Source organism: Euwallacea similis, chromosome 4, assembly GCF_039881205.1.
Source record: "Euwallacea similis isolate ESF13 chromosome 4, ESF131.1, whole genome shotgun sequence".
In the NCBI taxonomy this organism is placed as follows: domain Eukaryota; kingdom Metazoa; phylum Arthropoda; class Insecta; order Coleoptera; family Curculionidae; genus Euwallacea; species Euwallacea similis.
Window position 1 is genome coordinate 3053274 of NC_089612.1, and position 18986 is coordinate 3072259.

Consider the following 18986-nt stretch of genomic DNA (forward strand, 5'->3'; position numbering starts at 1 on the left):
ATCGTAAAAACTAAAACGCTTCGCCCGCAATATGACAGTGTGATCCGTAGTGGAAAGTGTTTTATTACACACCTTGTAACAACCACAAAATGTAATTTCAACGACTAAACATTATTAAAGATACTGCTTATAAATCGAAAATATATATTTTCGAAGTCTATCGCTTAATAATTATCACACACTCTGTTTGATATGATGATGTGAGCCAGTAATATTATCGTCGAAGTAACACCTCCCGAAAACATTTAAATATAAAAAAGTACCACCGCAATTAGTTTAACCATTATGCCATGTGCTTTTGGGCCTGTGCAACACTTTAAAACTAATTTTCACTTTGGAAACACGATTTTTTCGCAGAAAATAGTAAAAATCTGTATGACGTCTCCCGTAATTCACGCGACACCTGGCGGATTTTATTAACACCTATGATTTCTTTTGCGTGACATCGCGCGTTTGCAGCGAACATCCAAGGCCGCTTTTTTTTATGAAAAATGCTTATCGAGTGTTAGGGTAAAAACATAGTGAAGCATCGCACCTCGTCGCTCACCTTTCGTTCACCTCGCCGTCTAACGATGGTAAATCAAAGCAATAGAATTATAAACGTGAAAACAAACTGAATTTGTTCACTAAGCCATCGCACCTTGACCCTCACACTGCCATAAAATGAGAAGTAACATATTTTGTTTCCAGTCGCGAGGGAGTTTGGACCTTGTTACGTGATTGGTTCTCTCAACCTCCTGTTCCCTCCATACGACAACAATGCACGTTGCGTTAATCAGCAATACCCCATATTCCTCAAGTAATTATCATATCCGCACTTTAAAGAAAAGTAAATTTGACTCACAAATATTTAGCTCTGCAAAAGTTTTAGTTTACATGTATTTTAGTTCTAGTATCTGCATTTAGTGCCTCAAAGTGAAAATGATACACCTGTATTGAAATTATTGTGACACTACTGTACCTAAAATTGTAAAAGTAATGCATCCTACCTTAAAATGTCATAACGACTTTGTAAGTGAGGGTATTCTTTTTAATCAGAGATTCTGTTTTGCTACCTGAATGTTAATACTAACTTTTCTTCCGCGCTGATGGGCTGCTTATGTAAGCTGGCACACTGTCGTCCTTCGCTTCTTGGTTCAATAACCTGCAAGATGTAATTACATATAGACGGTGTAATTCTTAAATATTCATAATATTGATTAGGATATCCTTTAACTTGTTGATATAAATGAAAGAATTCACCAAATCTAATACGCTGTTGATTGACTGGATGCAGATTCCACCTTCGATCTCCCTTTGCCCCCAATAAGCACATCAAGCTATTTGGCGAGTCACTATCACTATCTAAATCAAACATTTTTACTACCTCTCTATTGGTAAGAAATTAAACAAATGGACTACGATAAACGGCGATGTCAACTTCTTCACTATGTTAATCAGCGACGATGCTTTACTATGTTTTTACTCTTAGATTTTTTATGCTTATTAGTGGACATTGAGAAATATTTTTTCAGGTTTGTTCAGATGTTTTAGAACGTTTTCACGCAAGGACATACTGTCCAAAGGTATAGAAAATTACATAGAATAATACAAAATTTTGATTATTAGTTGTTCCAGAGACAGGAAAGAGGGTTTTTTCTCAGCAATAAAACTCCACTCTTAGCATCATTACATTGAAGTGAACACATTTTTTACATTACTTAACACTTTTTATAAATTACTAACATTATATATACACACGAAATAAGCAGTAATTGCACAATTCTAAAGAGAATTTTGTTTATGAAATATATCTACAAGAGTTCGGTAGCGGGGCGTCTTGATAAGTATTAAAATGGCGGTTCATTAAGTGTATCACAGTTTCGAAAAATTAAGTCAATTTTTTATGAAAATTGTTACTTAAATATCCACTGAAACTTTGCAAATTATTATAAATTTTCACCGCAAACTGTGAGTTTGGCGCGTATAAGACCATTACTTTATCTACAACTACTAATGCCAATCAACGCGATAAAGACAGGAAATAATTTTTATCTAAAACAAGACATTATTAAGAGTCATTTCCTGTGTTATGATACAACCTTGACCCTTCAAGATGGCGGCAATTCAACATGCACACATGACTGGCCATCTTAACACAACTTAAATAATGTATTTATACACTGCCCCTCATTAATCCAACAAATCATAATTAAGCTGCAGATTTCCGTCCTAAATTGCATTGGTGTCCAGGGCGCTTTGTCGGTCATTCCCACTGGCAGGCAATTGGCCGGCTTCCGTACAGGACCTGCAGCAGAACTTGGCGTAGTACCGGTGGTTGCAAAACTCCGCCTTCACGATCAGCTTGCAGTTGGCAAAGAATTGATTGTCAGTGCAGGAAGGATCGATGAACATTCCTTTAGATGCTCACCAAAATTAGAAACTGCATTTAAATTATTACAGGAAAATTACCTTCAATTAGCACGTCCAGAGAGCTCGCAGCTCTCGAGTAAGAGTTGCTTGCTTCGCACTGATATCTACCAGAATCGGATTTTTCCGCGGATGTGATGGTTAAAGTGTGTGTTTCTACAATTTTTAACAGTTCTCAGTATGTCTTTCATAAGCAAAATAGGATTGCTACCTGATATTGCAAACCTTCCTGAAGAATAAAGGAGCACCCCGTCCTTGTACCATTGCACTTGCGGAGGCGGATAACCGTAGACATCGCAGCGAATTTGCACGTTGCTGCCAGTCGGATATTTCTGGTCATTCGTTGTGATATTGGCTCTCACGGGAACTATAAGCAGATCTCTTGTTAAATCAAGTAAAGATTCTTTAAATAAACTGCTCACAAACATAATCAAAACTGCACATTTTTTTATCATTTTTGAAAACTTAAATTTCAAGAACGTCTTGGAGGGTTTAATGAATAAAAAGATTCTGATCAGTTTCTTGAAGTTCGTTAATGAAAAATCATTAACGAATCTTCATCTTGGAAAAAAAATTCAGTAGTACACAGGGTGAAGAGAAATGGTAAGATAAATTATTGTCAATCAAAGAAACTTGGGACTATTTTTATGAGCAGTTAATTAGTGTCGCTAGATATACATGCATAATATATAGGTACAATTGGGTGGTTATCCAGGAACTACCAGGACCAATATCGAAAAACTAGTCACCATTTTGCCACAAATTTCAGTCAACTAATCAAATATTGTCATGTATGTAATTGAAACATGTATTATTCTTATATCAGAAGATCTATTGTGGACCTCAAGACAGGAAATTTCCCAGTCAAATATCGAGGAGCAGTTTTCATAAATCGTTATATCTGTCGTATAATTCACCTTAAGATAAAAATTTTGTAAAAATTAAATTTTTTAAAAATTAAGACGCATAATTATTTATTACTCCTCTGCGATACAAATTGCGTTTACCATTTCGTCTTAAACTTAAGTCTCTTGAATTTGTGACGAAATTGGCAAATCGTCGATTATAAAGAAAATAATGCCATATTAAATAATTTAATTAAAAATAGATCGTTGATAGCTACTACCGGTGCAACCGACAGTGCTATCATTATGAAAATATTTTACGCTATCTACTTTCACATAATTTATTGACGCAATTCCTAGAGGACCACCCTATATATAGTTAAAGCAGCAGTCACAAATCGACTCGAAATTTCAAAGCTTATTGCAAACTATTCTCTTTTGCTTAGAGTAATTTCAATGTGGTCAGAGAACTGAAAATTATTGCAAAATTGCTATACCTATAAACTTTACTTGATACTGTTTGCTTTTGCATTTCGCCTCAATATGTGGTCTAAAATTTGCGCTAATTTATCATTGTGAATTATTTAATATAGATATTAGCATGCACAAAACTACAACAAAATCTATTACCCAAATACACAGAGTCGGGGATATATCCAGCGGCGTTCGGAATAACAGGGAAAATCTCGTTGGTGTCCACCAAATCGGGACTCGGTTCGGTAGAATAAACAGGGGGGATAAATGGTTGGGGTGTAGGTCTATTTACAGGGGGATAATAATCGCGAGTCGTAGGGACTGAAGTGGTAATCCATTCTGACGGATTCACCACGTACTGCAGATACTTGATGTCGGCAGGATTGGTGCTGTAAACCGGTCCTTTAGCCCTGATGGTTACTGACCAGCTGGCCGCCTTGCCCTTGCCGTTGTACGCCTGGCAAGTGTAAACGCCCAAGTTGCGCAACTGCACGGAATGCACCAGCAACGAGTAGTCCTTAGTCACTTCGAATTCGCGGTTTTTAAGTGGGATTAGTTCGTCCTCTTTCCACCAGGTTACGGCGGGCAAGGGCCAACCTAGGGCGTAGCAATTTAGGGTCGCCGGGGAATTAAATGACGTCACAATGTTATTCACTAGCAATTCCGGGTCTTGACTGTTCAAGATGGTCACCTCTCGATCAGAATCCGAATCTAAGGATGGTTGAATGCAGAAGGTTAGTGCTAGTTACGCTACAACGTTATTCTACTATATAAGAAATCAGATGTTATTTTTTAAAGCTATTGAAACATTTTCAATAACAAAGGGCTGATTTTTGAGGGTCCAGCATGATAATCTGTTCAGGCTTAATTGAGGTGAAAATGTTTAATTTAGAATATTTTGGAATAATAACTAACAGATCTTCATGCTTAAACCCAAAAAATGTAACAGCTATTTAAAGGAATGCTTTGTTAACCATACAGCCAACACCAAACAAATTCTAACAAACGAGACCAAACGAATAAAACAAAGGTAGTTACCGCTGACTTCCAGTTTAATTTGATTCTGAATTGGATCTCCAATACTGTTGTTCGCGGTGCAAAGATATATTCCGGCATCTGTTTTATGCAGAGTGACGATCTGAAGCTTCTGATCGAGTCTAATCCTATAGCGCGGCTGTGTGCCATCAATCTAAACCAAGCAAACTCCATTACTAATGACAATTAAAAAATACCTGTAGACCTACAATCAAATTTCCTTTACTCCAGACGATTTTGGGGTTCGGATTGCCGCTCACTGCGCAATTCAGTATGGCCTGATCTCCTATCATAGCTATGACCTCCGGTTCGTAGATTTCCATGTTGATCGTTGGCGGATAATCTTAACGAAATAAAAAATGAAAATTTCCATACAAGCGCGTAAAAGATCACGTACAAACATCCTTTACAGGTGCATTGGTATAGCCGGCCTCAGGGCCATAAGTGACTGGTTCTTGGGGCCTCTGAGGTTCAATACAGATGCTACCGCACTCGGTGGAGCAGCATTTCAGTTGCAGGGTGCAGTCGGCATCTGTTTGGCATTCGTGGTCGCATCTGCCCTCCGGGTTTACTACCGGGAATGGGCACTGACCAGACTTGTTACCTACACAATTCCAATTAAAATTTATTTCCTGATATTTAGAACCTATATATCAATGCCCTGGTAACTTCAGTATGAAGACAATCTCCATGATAATGGAGAAAATGGTCAAATTCTGCCCAAAAAAATTGATAAATTGGCCCTAAGGGTTGGTTCTTCAATATCGTACTTAAACCTCATGTGAAATCACTTATAGTCAATAATCATCAGTCAAAGTGTTTTCATTTGAAATTTGTGAAAATTCCGTTAATGTTTGAAGATTTAATTAATTTTGGAAATACTGTGGCTTTTTGAAAATTCTGTTAATCTTTAAGTCAAATCAAAGCACGACAGAATATTATCAGACTCAGACACTGGTACCTGCCATGGTACTGAATGTGTTGATTACTTACGCTCTCGGCAAACGGCAACAAAGTTGACGTCATCAATTGAAGTCTTGTTTATGTTCAAATCGATGCCGCATTGGGTGCCCTCGGGGCACGCTACGTTGCCACACGGATCCTGGCACCTACACCCATTGCAATCGTTCTCATCTACGTAGGCCTCGATGCCGTAGGGGCAGCGCAGTGTGGTGCATTCGTCGAATTTGGCCTGACACTCTCTAGTACCGACACCGGGTTCCACCACAGCTAAGGAAAATTGCGAATTTGTAGAATTTAAATTATGATGCATCAATGACTTACTCGATGTTCAGCACTGTAAGAGTTCTACGTGATTTGAAAAAACATGCATTTCACGTCAGTAAAAATAAAGGCGTTCAATAAAAATTTTTAAGTAATAATCAACAAATGAAAACGTCAAAATTTGGATAATTCTTGCAATTTAAACATGGCAATGCTGCGCTCATACGCGGATAAAACAGTTAAACGGTGAAATATAAAGTGCTCACAAAATGAACGACGCGCATAGAGTTATAGGAGATTGTCGTTAGGCACTTACACGCCTATTTGTCAAATATTGAACCCCCAAATAAATAACTGCAAGCGATCTACATGAACGAAGAAATGCACAAATTACAATAATGTATAATTTATTTTAAATAAGTCAAATGTAATACGCAAATACTAATAAGATTAATGATATATTGAAAAGGCAAGGGAATCAATTTTAAAGATTTAGTCAGGAAATGTATCAGCTATGGGAATATGGAAGAATCATACGAAGCTATTTCTTTGCAATTCGGCTCGATGTGTCCAAAATATCGGATTCCTGGGGTCTGCTTTAATTGAGACGTACCTTATATACATTTAATTGAACTGTATTGTTGTGAATTCACTTGTACTACCAGTACATGAATGTTAATTTAATTAAAGAAAAAAATATGCGCAAAAAGTACGCAACTCATATTTTAGACGGTGTCAAATCAAGAAGTGTAAAAAAATAAAAGAACTTAACTCCTGGAATCCCATTAAATACTAGAAAAAGATGCGTGACTACATTCACCCTATTTACATAATGGTCGTATTTTTCCCCTATCGCACTATCTTTCAATAGTTATGGGATAATTATGAAACCAAAAACAAAACCAAAAGGTACATTAGATGCAAACATGTTTTCACTTTGTTAAAGATAGGGAACTTATTTTTAGGATTCAACTTTCAAGGTGGATTTTTAACAAGCCAGACATGTTGTAAAAGAGACCAGCCTGAATCGCGAATACTTAAATGTGTAAAAAAATATGCGGTGCTGATTCGCGGTGCGTTGATAGTAGCGCGTGCGTAGTGGTTTTCGAAGCGACACTCTGGGTGTTTAAACAACTTACGAGGTTCGGTGTACGGTAGAAAATCTTTGCAATAATCCAAACACGACTGGAATGATACGAAATTGTTTTGGTTGCCGCCGCAACCGCTATAGATAAACACCTTGCACTCGCCCTGCGTGTTATCGAAGTACCAACGTCTGTGGTTCAGTTCCTGGCAAGAACCTTGATCGGCAGTTTGCTGGCACACCTCTACATATTGCATTTAAAACTCCCCATCTTAAGAGCGTACAAAAAAAAGTAGATTACCTGCAACTGTAGGGCTGGGTTTCGGCTCTTCTGGTTGGCGCCTTCCGCAGTAATGCTCGCACTCCTCTATGGAACTAAATCTGTTACCATTTCCCTGACAACCGCCATAACCGAACTGCTCGCACCTGCCCACATTCCTGTTGAAGTAGTATTTCACGTTGTACTCCTTGCAAGGCCCGGGTTCTTGACCCAAGTTGCAGATATCTAAATATTTCATTAGTCTAATAATTCTCAGGTAAAGAAAAGCTACTGACCTTGTCCTCTATAAGGTCCACATCGTCTCAAACAATCCTCCTCGCTGTAATAGCGATTCCCATTGCCACCGCAACCGCTAAAAATGAACCCTCTACAATCTCCGGTGTTTCTGTCGTAGTAGAAAGCCTGGTATTGATCCGTACAGTTTCCAGGATCTGGATCTTCGTAGCATTGTCTATCGTAGACCGGAGGACTTTGTGTGATAACCGCAGCAGGGGCGGTAGCAGGTAAAGTTCTGGTCATTCCGCAGTATTGCAAACAAAATTTTTCGCTCTCGAAATTGTTGTAATTGCCGCCGCAGCCTCCATAAGTGAAGTTTCTGCATACACTGTTGACCGGGTCATAGAAGTAGTGAGTAGAGTAGTTGCTGCAAGGGCCTGCGTCCGGAGACATTGAACAGATTTCTGTGGGAAAAAAAGAAAGTGTAGTGAAGAAAATTTCAGCTTTGTGTAAACCTGAACGTTTAGTAAAATATTCAGATGTTTACAAACAACTTCATACCGTCTAATGTTGGAGATTTTGATGTGGGTTCTGGAACCTGAGCTGATGGTAACGGCCTCTGCGTCTGATGTGCCTCAGTATAAGATTGCAGTGGTGGTTGAGTTGGTTTCTCTTCCGTCGCGCATTCTTGCCGACACTCCTCTTCTGAGCGGAAGCTATTTCCATTCCCGCCACAACCACCATAATAAAACTGGTTACATCTTTTATATCTCGTGTCCCAGTACCAGCGAGTGACATAATTGCCGCATTCCCCAATATCGGCGGGCAGATGACAAGTTTTAACGGCTAATAGATGTTTAATAATTATGATTATTGTCAGAAAAGTCGAATCACAACATGCACCCGGACAACTCACCGACGTCCTTGGGACAGTTACCCTCGCATGCATCCTTACTGTTGAAATTGTTATTGTTACCGTTACACCCGGTATAATAGAAAGGCAGGCAACGCTGCTGTTGTGCCCCATAATACCATTTAGCCTCGCGATTAGTGCAATTACCCTCCGCCTTCGGAATCGTGCAATAATCTAGCAATAAGTGTAAGTTTTCCCGTTACAGCACCCGATACCCGTTAATACTACTCCAAATCCAATTTTAATGGTTAATGCAACATGCCACACTTACCTCGCTTTTTGCCGGGAGTGGCACATTTCTGTCTACACGCCTCCAAGGAGAGGAAATTGTTGTTGTTGCCTCGACATCCACCATATGCAAACTCTTGGCATTGCCCCGAAGCTTTGTCGAAGAAATATCGCCTGTGTTGCCCTCGGCAAGGGCCTTCGGCCTTGGATTGTTCGCAAGGATCTGCAGTTATATCAGATGTTTGAAATCTTGGGATTTTATTTTTTAGGGGTGATTAACAATTTCATAAGAAGTTGATTGGGCCAAAAACATTATAAAAAATTATTATGCAATAACAGATTTGATTTATTTAAATATTTTTCAATAATCAATTTTTAATATAAATAAATAATTTGTAAGTGATAATGATGACTGCTAACGATTTTGCAAAAAAATGTCCTATCTGGTTAATCAATTTGGTATAAAAAGTATAAAAGGCTCATTTACGACTTCTGCCCAAACTTAGCTTAAAGTCGTTTCACATCTTCTTGATATTATGGTTACCTACCAGCTACATCATCTTTCGAGCACAAATCAGTGCACTCCTCCCTTGTGTCGAATTTGTTGTTATTGCCTAAGCAGCCTCCGTAGATGAATTGTGAGCACTGCCTCGACTGTTTGTCATAGTAAAATTGTAAGAAGTACCCGTCACAGGAACCGTTTACTTTCGGCAAGTTACAGCGTTCTAACAGAGAACATTCAAGTAAAAACGAGAACTAAATAATAGTATAAATTTAAACTGACCTATGCCTTGAGGCTTTACACATACTCCTTCGCACTCCTCTTTGGTTTTAAAGCGATTGTCATTGCCGTCGCAGCCACCGTACCAGAAACGGGAACATCCTCCATATGCCATGTCAAAGAACCATTTCACCGTATAATTTCTGCATGATCCGCGTTCTTTCGGCAATGAACATGCCTCTATACATCACAAAATGCACATTTCCATCGGTCAAATAAAACAAAAATCACCTTGACGATCAACTGGAAGTTCCTCGCAACCTTCAAAATCTTCACCCAGAGCCTTGGACACACCGTCAAGACAACATCCATACTTCGTTATGTCGCAAGTACAGGCTTCTTCATTCGGTCCCTTGGCCGGCGTTTTATCATCGGAACAACAGCCGAACTCGCTGGATCTACAGTCGCAGCCTTGTTGATGGGGTCCTTGAGCGATGCTTACCCCATCTGGGCAACAACCAAACTGGAAAGTGTGGCAAAGACAACCTTCGTAATTGGGGCCACTAGCGGCGGTAATGTCATCAGGACAACAACCGTGCTCGTTATACTGGCAGCCGCAGCCCTCATTATTGTACCCTGAAAATCTTTATAAGTTATAGATACGAAACAGGAAATGATATGTGATAATAAAATAAATTACACCTTTAGCAATTGTAGATTGATCTGGACAACACCCGTAAGGAGACGTTCTGCATTCGCAACCATCCCCATTGGGTCCTCTAGCCGGAGTGATGTCATCTGGGCAACAACCGAAAGGTGAGGTAAGACAACACCCTTCACCCCTATATCCATGTGTAGGAGTCTCCCTATCAGGGCAGCATCCATATGTAGTATTACCGCAAGATAACGCAAGACAACCCTGATACTGCGGCCCTAAAATTTCCCCATTAAACTCCCAATTTTCAACAAATTTAATTAAACCCCTACTTTTCTTAAATATTACAATTTTCACTGAAACACTCAAGTCAAAAATGAGCTGTAGCTATTAAATTTGGAGAGATTAACTTACGAAATTAGTGACATTTTATAATTCAAACCTATTGAAATTCTAGATTTCAAATTTCTAGTTAAACCTTTTTCAGTTGGTTATTTTTGTTGGGAATGGGTTGACCTAACATTTTACCTTGAGCAATAGACCCATCTGGACAGCAGCCGTATGTTGTATTCTTGCACTCCTCGGCAAAAGGCGGTGAAGAGGTTGGCAGATCCGATTTTGAAGATTTTTCTTCCTCTTTTTTAGATTCACAGCCCTTTTGTTTGGGACCTTTGGCTTCTGTATAGATTAAAACTGACTTCAATAAGGCGGCAAAATGTACTACAAACCTGTGACGTTGTCTTTGCAGCAACCCCACTTAGAAGCGGCGCATGGAGGTGGTTTGGGGGGGCAGCCTTCGCCGTCGTTGCTCTCGGCGGGTGTTTTCTTGTCCCAGCAACAACCAAAGAGAGTCTCGTTACAGTGACTTGCGGGACAACCCCTATTTTTAGTACCTGAGGAGTTAAAACTAAGGGTACTATATAATAACACAGGAGATTAAGAAAATGCCATTATAATGACGAAAAGTAGGCAATAAATTCTTTTTCTAGTGAGGTATTCTGTAAATTTTTGTATCCATCAGTTTTTCAGACGTAAGACTTGCAGAATTTCCTTTATTCTCAGAAAATATATTTCCTTCAAGATAGCATTCATATATATTAACACATTCTTTAATATACTATAACAATGTCTTTTTCGGAATTCAACCTATTGTAATAGGTGCAAACACATACATAAATAAATAAAATGTGTTTAAAAACTCCATTCCTTGATCACCTTAAAATGCACAACTCAAAACATAAATGGCAACGTCGCGATTGGCATTTGTGTGCTACAAAAAAGGAGTCTCTTTTAACATAGGTATGGAAAGACCACGTGATATTTCTGTAAAACTTTTAAACCAAGTTGTCACTGTTCCTTTTTTTATTGCCCTTTAAAGGATAAATTAATATCTTATAACCACAAAAACTCTTAATCCATCTCAATTAACAAAAGTGACAACGTACCCAAAGCAGCCGAAACCCCATCGAGACAACACCCATATGTCGACTCTTTGCACGTCTTAGGCGTGGGGCATCCTTTATTAAACGGTCCCTTGGCTGCGTGAATATTGTCCCAGCAACACCCGTAAGTGCTCTTCTTGCACTGCAGTATTTTTTTCCTCTTGCACATCCGCTGCTTTTTCTTGAATATCTCCGTAATATGCGTAGTTTCCCAACCTAAAATTTAAACTTATAAACTGTGAATTTATAAGTATAAAACTCACTAGTTGATTCACTTTCTTCAGTGGTGTAGGAAAATATGTCAAATTCGGTACTCCCGCTGAAATCCGTACTTAATTCCGTTATTGATTCGGAGCTTAGTTCTGTGATTGATTCTGTAGTGGATGCGCTCACTTCAGTAGTGAAGGATTGCTCTACAGTGGGGCCTAAAATGCTAAATACATTAGTAACGCTTTTGGAGATTTCCTCCTCTGCAGAACTACCTCCTGTGGTGGATTCAAAACTGGTTTCAGTGGTTTCTCCGATGGTCGACTCGGTAATTCCAGAACCTGCAGAATTATCCCCCTTAGAACAACAATGATATAAAATACAGAAGAAAACTTACCGATTGTAGTGGCTCCAGACACCTCAGTGATTTCCTCACCTGGAGTCGCCCTAGGCGGTGGGGTGACGTCATTTCCTGGTTCCTCTTTGACGGTTATTTCCGACAAAATTGCCTCAGTGGTACTGACATCCGTTGCCTCCTCAGTAGTGATTTCTGTAGTACTAGTTTGATCCTCATTGGAAGAACTTTCAACCGTCGAACTAGCGGTGGGGGTAAATTCAGTGCTGATAGTTTCAGTTGAGCTGCTCAGTTCAGTAGTACTACTTTCAGAAGTACTGCTCTCAGAAACACTACTCTCGGCAAAAGTACTACTTTCATCAGTACTTTCAGAGGTACTTCCAGAAACACTTTCAGATGTCCCTTTAGATGTGTCTTCGGTAGACAATTCTGCGGACGAAATCCCTCCCTCAGTGGTAATTTCTGCTGAAAATAATTTTTAAATTTCACTTAACATGCACGTCTACACATTCCCAATACCTGCGCACCTACAAGCAATACACTCATTTTCGTTTACATAAGGGATAAGTCGACTATTACAAAGTAGCTTCTCGCACTCATCGAAAACCTCTTGACATTCATGCGACCCTAAAGGCGGTAGACCGCCTGTAATACGCAAGAGAAGTCTCTTGCTTCAAACTTAAGCACATAGATAAACTAACCTGTGGTGGATTCCTCCATAACTGATGGCTGACTTGAAGCTTCAGAAGAATCTTCCCCTTCGGTGGTAATGCCGATACCAGCCATAGTTGAGGCTTCAGATACTAAACTTCCTTCTGGATTGCTGTAGATCAATTCAGTAATAGGGTTATTTTGTTTAATTTAAAGTGTGGTTTTACCTGATATCAGTACTGACTTCGATGACAATTATAGAGGATTCAGTACCAGATCCTTCTTCAGTTACTTCGGAGCTGGGAAATGAGGTAAAGCTGCTATCACCATCTCCAGAGCCCGTGAATGGAGTCTCTTCTACCGTGGTACCATCACTCATCATCGTGTCGTATATTGAGTAAGCACTCTCCAAATCTTCAGTGGTAGTTTCGATGGTCCCCTCTGTCGGCTCAGCTTCTTCTTCCTTTGTTTTTATTTGAATTATGTATATATTAGCGAGATGAAAAGTGAATGATTATGGTACCTTTTCGCCAACATCCACCCATTCTCCATCATCACAGGAATCCGCAAGTATTACTTCATACTCTTCACCCTCTTTATCAGACTCCTCCGCTTGTGGTTCGGTGGTAAATTCAAAGCTCTGAGTCAAGTCAGAGATCCTCGAAGAAGAGATTTCAGTAAATGCAGTCACTTCCTGGCTGACACTCGTGGTTACCTCCGGAGATTCTTCAGTCTCTATTTCAGTAGTTTTAGACTTCTCAAGCAGCTTTAACGGCTTGTCTTTATCCACTGGCAGCACTGCATCTAAACCTCATATTAAACGCTGTGAAAAGAGCTACATTAAAATTACCTTCGGTGCAAGCTTGTTTGTTGCACTCGTCTTGCGAGAAAGCGATTTTATCAGCATCGCAATGGGAAACGTCCACCACCTCATTAGCCTTGATGCAGACTACTTTCTTGAACTTTTCGCCGCCTCCACAGGCTTTAGAACACTATAAAACAACCCTCATAAAAGCTTAATTTCATTTTCTTTTTCTTCGCTGACGTACCTCTCCCCATGGTCCACTAAACCACTCCCCGTCGCACTCTTCCTTCCCGGTGCAATTCTTGATAGTATCAAAGGTCCTATTCAAATCGCACTTGTCATTATCTACTTTCTGGACTCCATCAGTTGTAGACAGACCGCAGAACAGGGTCCGCGTTTGTATGCCCTTGCCACATTTCGCCGAACACTGCGAAAATACTACTGGTGTTATTGATTCAGTTCCATAGAGCAAAAAAAAAGAACTTAGTGAGAGTGTCTCTTAAGACCACTAGATCAAGGTACTGGCCACTTTTAGTTGGATGATAATTCCCATAGAATTTAAAAAATTTACCAATTTTTTTCCTCTTCTTATACTTTGATCTATTGACCTTTAATGTTTTTTATGCAGGTTAAGATGCAACACACCTCGCTCCATTGTGAGGCATACCACAGGTAGTTGCATGAGGCGTTTTGATTACCATCACATTCCCGCACGCTTTCCGGTTTGGTACTTTCCTCGCATAAGTTGTCGTCGTAGATTTGGCCTTCGGCAGTGGCGCAGAAAATTTTTCTCGTTTCATTCGTTAAGCCACAGATGGAGTCGCACTAAAGGAGATTCAGTTTTCATTTCAAGGATTTTTCTAAGAATTTAATATCAGGACTCACTCCACTCCACTCGGACGATATCCAGTCCACGCCCTCACAGGGTCGATTGAAGCAATTCTGCTCTTGGGCGGGTCTTGGTTCAATTGCCTCGCATTGCGTGTCTTCCAACAGCTGAATTTTATCGTTTTCGTCTTTAATAAAACAGCGAACTTGGCGGTACTGCTTGCCATCTCCACATAAATGATCGCACTATAAAAAATGTGTCTAAGTTATTTTAATATTTATATGTATTATTAATGTGCGTACACATTAATTGAATACAATTTGTAAATTTAAAAAAATCATATTACTCTTGAAATTTAGGTTATTTTTTGTTCCAAATTGATGAAATCGAGAATGCGCAGTATGATGTGCAAATACCAATAACAAATTTTTAATCTAAAAATGCTTTCTACTAAAATGTATTATGACCCAGTTCTAACATGCATATTCATGAAATTGAATGCAGTTTTTGAAGTTAAAACGGTCAAATTACTCTTGAAATGTAGGATTTTTTAGTTTGAAATTTAATACGCCACATACTCCGGCATCGTGGTAATCTAAAAATGTTGCAACGCGATTTGTGGTGGGTGACATCTTTAATGAGAGTGAAGACAGTATTTATAAACAAAATGGTGAAGGATATTTCTCTTACTGGCTTCCAAGGATCCAAATGCCATTTCGCGCAAGTTACCCCTTGATTACATTTCTGTTCCAGGGGAGGTTTGGGCCCGTGACACTCTGACTCCACTACCAAGGCTGGATACCCATTGGAAATAATTTGTTGGCACGATACTTCTCGTGTCTGGACTCCACCTAAAAACCACCAAAACACTAAAATATAAGCATTTTTTTGATAAATTTGGCTAAGTTCCCAAAAATCTGTCCATTACTCTGTTGTAATCGCATTAAAGAATTGTAACAGAGTCTCAACAGAAATCTTTAATTGTTAACCTAAGACGCACCTTCCTCTCCGCAGGGCACGGAACAATTTCCCCAAGGATGGGGAACCCACTGAGCTTCGCAAGCAACTTCATTGCACTTTCTGGACGTTTCCGGTTTTCTGGAAGCGTCGCACAAGGTCTCATCCACCGGTTCCAGGGTCTTACGACCCGCACATGACACATTTCTATATTGAATACCGCCTCCACAAGTTGCTGTGCACTGAGTGTACTCATCAAATGTCCAAGCGTAGGTCTCAGATTCGGAACCTGGTTGCACGTTGGTAGGAAGGCTGTATTTGTATTGAACTGGAACTGTGGAGTCTTGGTAGAGCAGCTGTAAATACAAAAAAAGTTAAAGACAAGTAAAACGACGTTAAAAATTACAACTTACCACAATGAAAATGGGTTCATCAATGGGCCCTAGAGTAAAAATCTTATCTGGAGCTGCGAATCCTTGCGGGTATCTGTCGTAATGAAATTTGGTGCCGGCAAAGTCGATGGAACGCGGAAAATCTATCCTCCAGTTGCCGTTTAAGTAGTAGTACCCAGAGGTGTTTCTTATCGCTGAAAATCGTCTTTAAAATTACAAAAACTAATAAGATGCAAGAAACAATCACCTAAATAATTATTTGAGGGCTGCACCTCCTCTACTAAAATATTGGTAGCTCCTGAAGGTATTAGAAGAATATCGTTGTAACCTGAAATTAGTGGTTAGAGACACCGCTTTGCACTCAACACGAACGTCATACCAACTTGCATGTCATTAAGTTCCAAAGTGTTTGAAATGGTGTTGCAAGCGCCACCATCACCTCCGCATATTCGACACTCATCCTCCTTTAAGTTGGAACCCAACATCATGTCACACCCCACTGGCTATGATTATTACCATACACATATAAACTCAAATCTTTCAAATGACCGAAATAATGCATACCTGACATTGTCCGTTTACGCAAACATCTAGGTTTTCGTCATTACAACGAGTACCATCGACGACTTGGGGAGCGTGTCGATAATAAAACCTTTGTCCTTTAGGCATGCAGTTCAATTCGCAGGGGTTCGGACCTTTTGTGTAAGGTACCCATCTGTAATGCGGTTGTTAATTAACTTATTCCTTCGACACCTATTCCTTCACTTGTTGAACGTTGAGATTCAGTGGGAGGTTCGGACAGTTTTTTAGTAAAATTGTATCAATGAGGAAAAAGTCGCATTAGTGAGTGCAAGGCTCTAACAAATTAAATTTAAATTTAGTACCTGTCACATAAAGCGACGGTTAAAGAAAGATGGCGGCTTGAAAAAAGACTGTTGCAAGATTGCCATTTATTGGTTATTGATGCGGAATTTCATTTAAATTTATGAATGCAGGAAATTCAGAATGATACTAGAACATGTATGAAAATATGTTTCCACACAGGGTGGTGAAAATTTCCGTGCTCCCCATTGAAATCTCCGAAAGGATGAAAGTTACAAGTTGGGTTAAATTGAGAAAAAGTTATATATTTTAACTTTCATTAAGAATCCATTTTGAAATTAGTCCCGGTTAATTTAATGAAAATCATTATTTTAATGTGTCTTGTAATCAACAAGTGTTCTGAATTGCTGATAATCGCAAGAACTTACTGGTACTTCACGTTTTCAAATGGGACCTCGTCAAATTCTGAACATTGTTGAGCTCGAAAATCCCCAGTGTCTGGACAATCCTATAAGGAATATCAATCAGTAATCGACCAAATGGATACCCATAATTCTTGAAAATTATAATTTCATAATTTTCCCACCCAATTTCTTACAATTAATTAAATGACCAGATGGTTTTAAAGACAAGTCACATTACTGAAACCAACTAATTATCATCTAACAGAAAACGCTTAATATCATCTAACATTAATCCCAACAGCTTGAAAGGTAATATGGCCTTTAAACAGCATAAACTTAAGATCTCAATCGCAGATGATTTGATGATGAAGAGCCATAAAAATTCCTTGCTTTCTCTCATTTAAGGCTCTTTTACAGGCTGTTTCCTAAACCTACAGCGCAAATTTAAAGGGATACTCTTTGAGTCGACATAAAAAAAGGTCATATAAACAGGCGGAACCCTTCGTTTCCGCAATATAACGTGTTAAAGATTAGAAAAAACTTTTTTCATAATTTTTAGGCCAATTTATCTCAAAATTTCGACGTTTAATAAGAATATGAACATTTAAAAGAATAGTAGGAGAAATTTCAAGGACATGTTTAATAGGCTGATCTATCGGAATTATAAACAAAAACGCAAATACTCAGTAGATTTTGTGAATTTTCTTAATCATTCCAAATAGAGCACTCAAAAATTCAATCTTTTTGTTCCTTGATATGTTTTCCTAACTTGCCACATTTTCGAGTTATTTTTCGAAAACACCAGAATTGTTTTTAATGCTCTTTGTATTTCGGAAATGAAGTGCTTCCGGATATATTTATAGGAGCTTTTTTACATTTACTTAAAGAATGTCCACTCAAATCTGCGCCATATGTTCAGAAAACCACCCTTCATATTGTTACCCAAGCATTGCTCAATATACAGAGTGATTCATTAACAATGGGACAACTGAAAGCTGGAGATACCACACGTCAAATGGTGACGATTTGCGAAAATATGCCTTATCCGAAAGTTGATAATTTCAGATATATACAAAGTGTTGAAAGTTAAAATTAATTTTTTGCCATTATTATCTAGGTTAGACACTTGAAAAATTATAAAGTTATGTTTTTTAGGCGACGAATAAGATATGTTTTGCAATTTCTGTGTTGCTAATAAAGGGCGCCACTTACTGACAATTTTACAGAATTTACAATTAATAACTTTTTACTATGTGTGTCTAATATAAAATTTGATTCAAAATCTGAGAGGAACCATTTTTTCATTAATTATGTATTCTTGTTTCATTTCGATATTTCAATTCGTTTTCGAGAAAAATCTATTAAACGAAAACTATGTTTAAATTTAATAATACGAGATATTAAAAACGAAACAAACCAAGTATATTTTTATTTTTTAGAACACCTAATTCGTCATCTAAACAAACATAACTTTACAAGCTTTCAAGTATATAACCTAGATATTTTCAGAATAATGGTAAAAAAATGAATTAAAATTTTAATTTTTGAACATCCTATACATCCGAAACTATCAACTTTTGGTTAGTGCATTTTTTTTGTCCAAATTGTCATCATTTGCTGTGTACTATTTTCAGCTTTCGATTGTCCCATTGTTGAATGAATCACCCTGTAGATAAGTATTATTGTATATACTCGTAGGTCGAAGTTATTGCTGGTAATTTATGTTATGAATGCTTTCTCCTTATATCAACATCGAATTCCAAAAAGTAATCAAATGTTTATAAAGTTACATAATAATTGCTGAAAGTGTATTAAACGCTCATAAAGACCCCCACAAATCGAAAACTCGGAATAGTTTATTTAGAGAAGGCTGCGTTGTTTTTTCAACGTAGCCAGTGTTTTTTTACACCTCCACTTTTATGAAGCCAGCTTGTGTTAATAAAAAAATTAGCACGGATTTTTAGTTATTTGCATTGTAAAATGTCAGCCAGAGGTTTATTAAAACTAGTATTTTACCCAAAGTAAATCAAAGATCCAG

General features: G+C 38.4%; 1 protein-coding gene across 2 annotated transcripts in view; it reads right to left on the bottom strand.

Annotated features, from left to right (window-relative positions):
• Positions 1–1659: 1659 nt before the first annotated feature.
• Positions 1660–18986, bottom strand: part of Ppn (Papilin) — a 55047-nt gene continuing 37720 nt past the window's right edge. For both annotated transcript variants that reach the window (XM_066388754.1, XM_066388755.1), the window contains 38 exons: positions 16973–17052; positions 16287–16437; positions 16102–16225; positions 15970–16050; positions 15744–15916; positions 15374–15686; positions 15064–15224; positions 14430–14618; positions 14190–14369; positions 13789–13971; positions 13590–13731; positions 13263–13543; positions 12967–13202; positions 12790–12911; positions 12131–12553; positions 12009–12074; positions 11790–11951; positions 11530–11742; positions 10813–10977; positions 10613–10762; positions 10132–10362; positions 9721–10065; positions 9493–9669; positions 9257–9433; positions 8752–8931; positions 8484–8654; positions 8129–8413; positions 7627–8031; positions 7373–7576; positions 7127–7315; positions 5757–5993; positions 5161–5367; positions 4973–5106; positions 4767–4917; positions 3885–4439; positions 2621–2776; positions 2452–2565; positions 1660–2396 (listed from right to left, as the gene is read on the bottom strand). In XM_066388754.1, coding sequence (XP_066244851.1) covers positions 2212–2396; positions 2452–2565; positions 2621–2776; positions 3885–4439; positions 4767–4917; positions 4973–5106; positions 5161–5367; positions 5757–5993; positions 7127–7315; positions 7373–7576; positions 7627–8031; positions 8129–8413; positions 8484–8654; positions 8752–8931; positions 9257–9433; positions 9493–9669; positions 9721–10065; positions 10132–10362; positions 10613–10762; positions 10813–10977; positions 11530–11742; positions 11790–11951; positions 12009–12074; positions 12131–12553; positions 12790–12911; positions 12967–13202; positions 13263–13543; positions 13590–13731; positions 13789–13971; positions 14190–14369; positions 14430–14618; positions 15064–15224; positions 15374–15686; positions 15744–15916; positions 15970–16050; positions 16102–16225; positions 16287–16437; positions 16973–17052 — 7698 coding nt within the window. In that variant the 3' untranslated portion in view covers positions 1660–2211. The remainder of the gene's footprint in view (positions 2397–2451; positions 2566–2620; positions 2777–3884; positions 4440–4766; positions 4918–4972; positions 5107–5160; positions 5368–5756; positions 5994–7126; positions 7316–7372; positions 7577–7626; positions 8032–8128; positions 8414–8483; positions 8655–8751; positions 8932–9256; positions 9434–9492; positions 9670–9720; positions 10066–10131; positions 10363–10612; positions 10763–10812; positions 10978–11529; positions 11743–11789; positions 11952–12008; positions 12075–12130; positions 12554–12789; positions 12912–12966; positions 13203–13262; positions 13544–13589; positions 13732–13788; positions 13972–14189; positions 14370–14429; positions 14619–15063; positions 15225–15373; positions 15687–15743; positions 15917–15969; positions 16051–16101; positions 16226–16286; positions 16438–16972; positions 17053–18986) is intronic.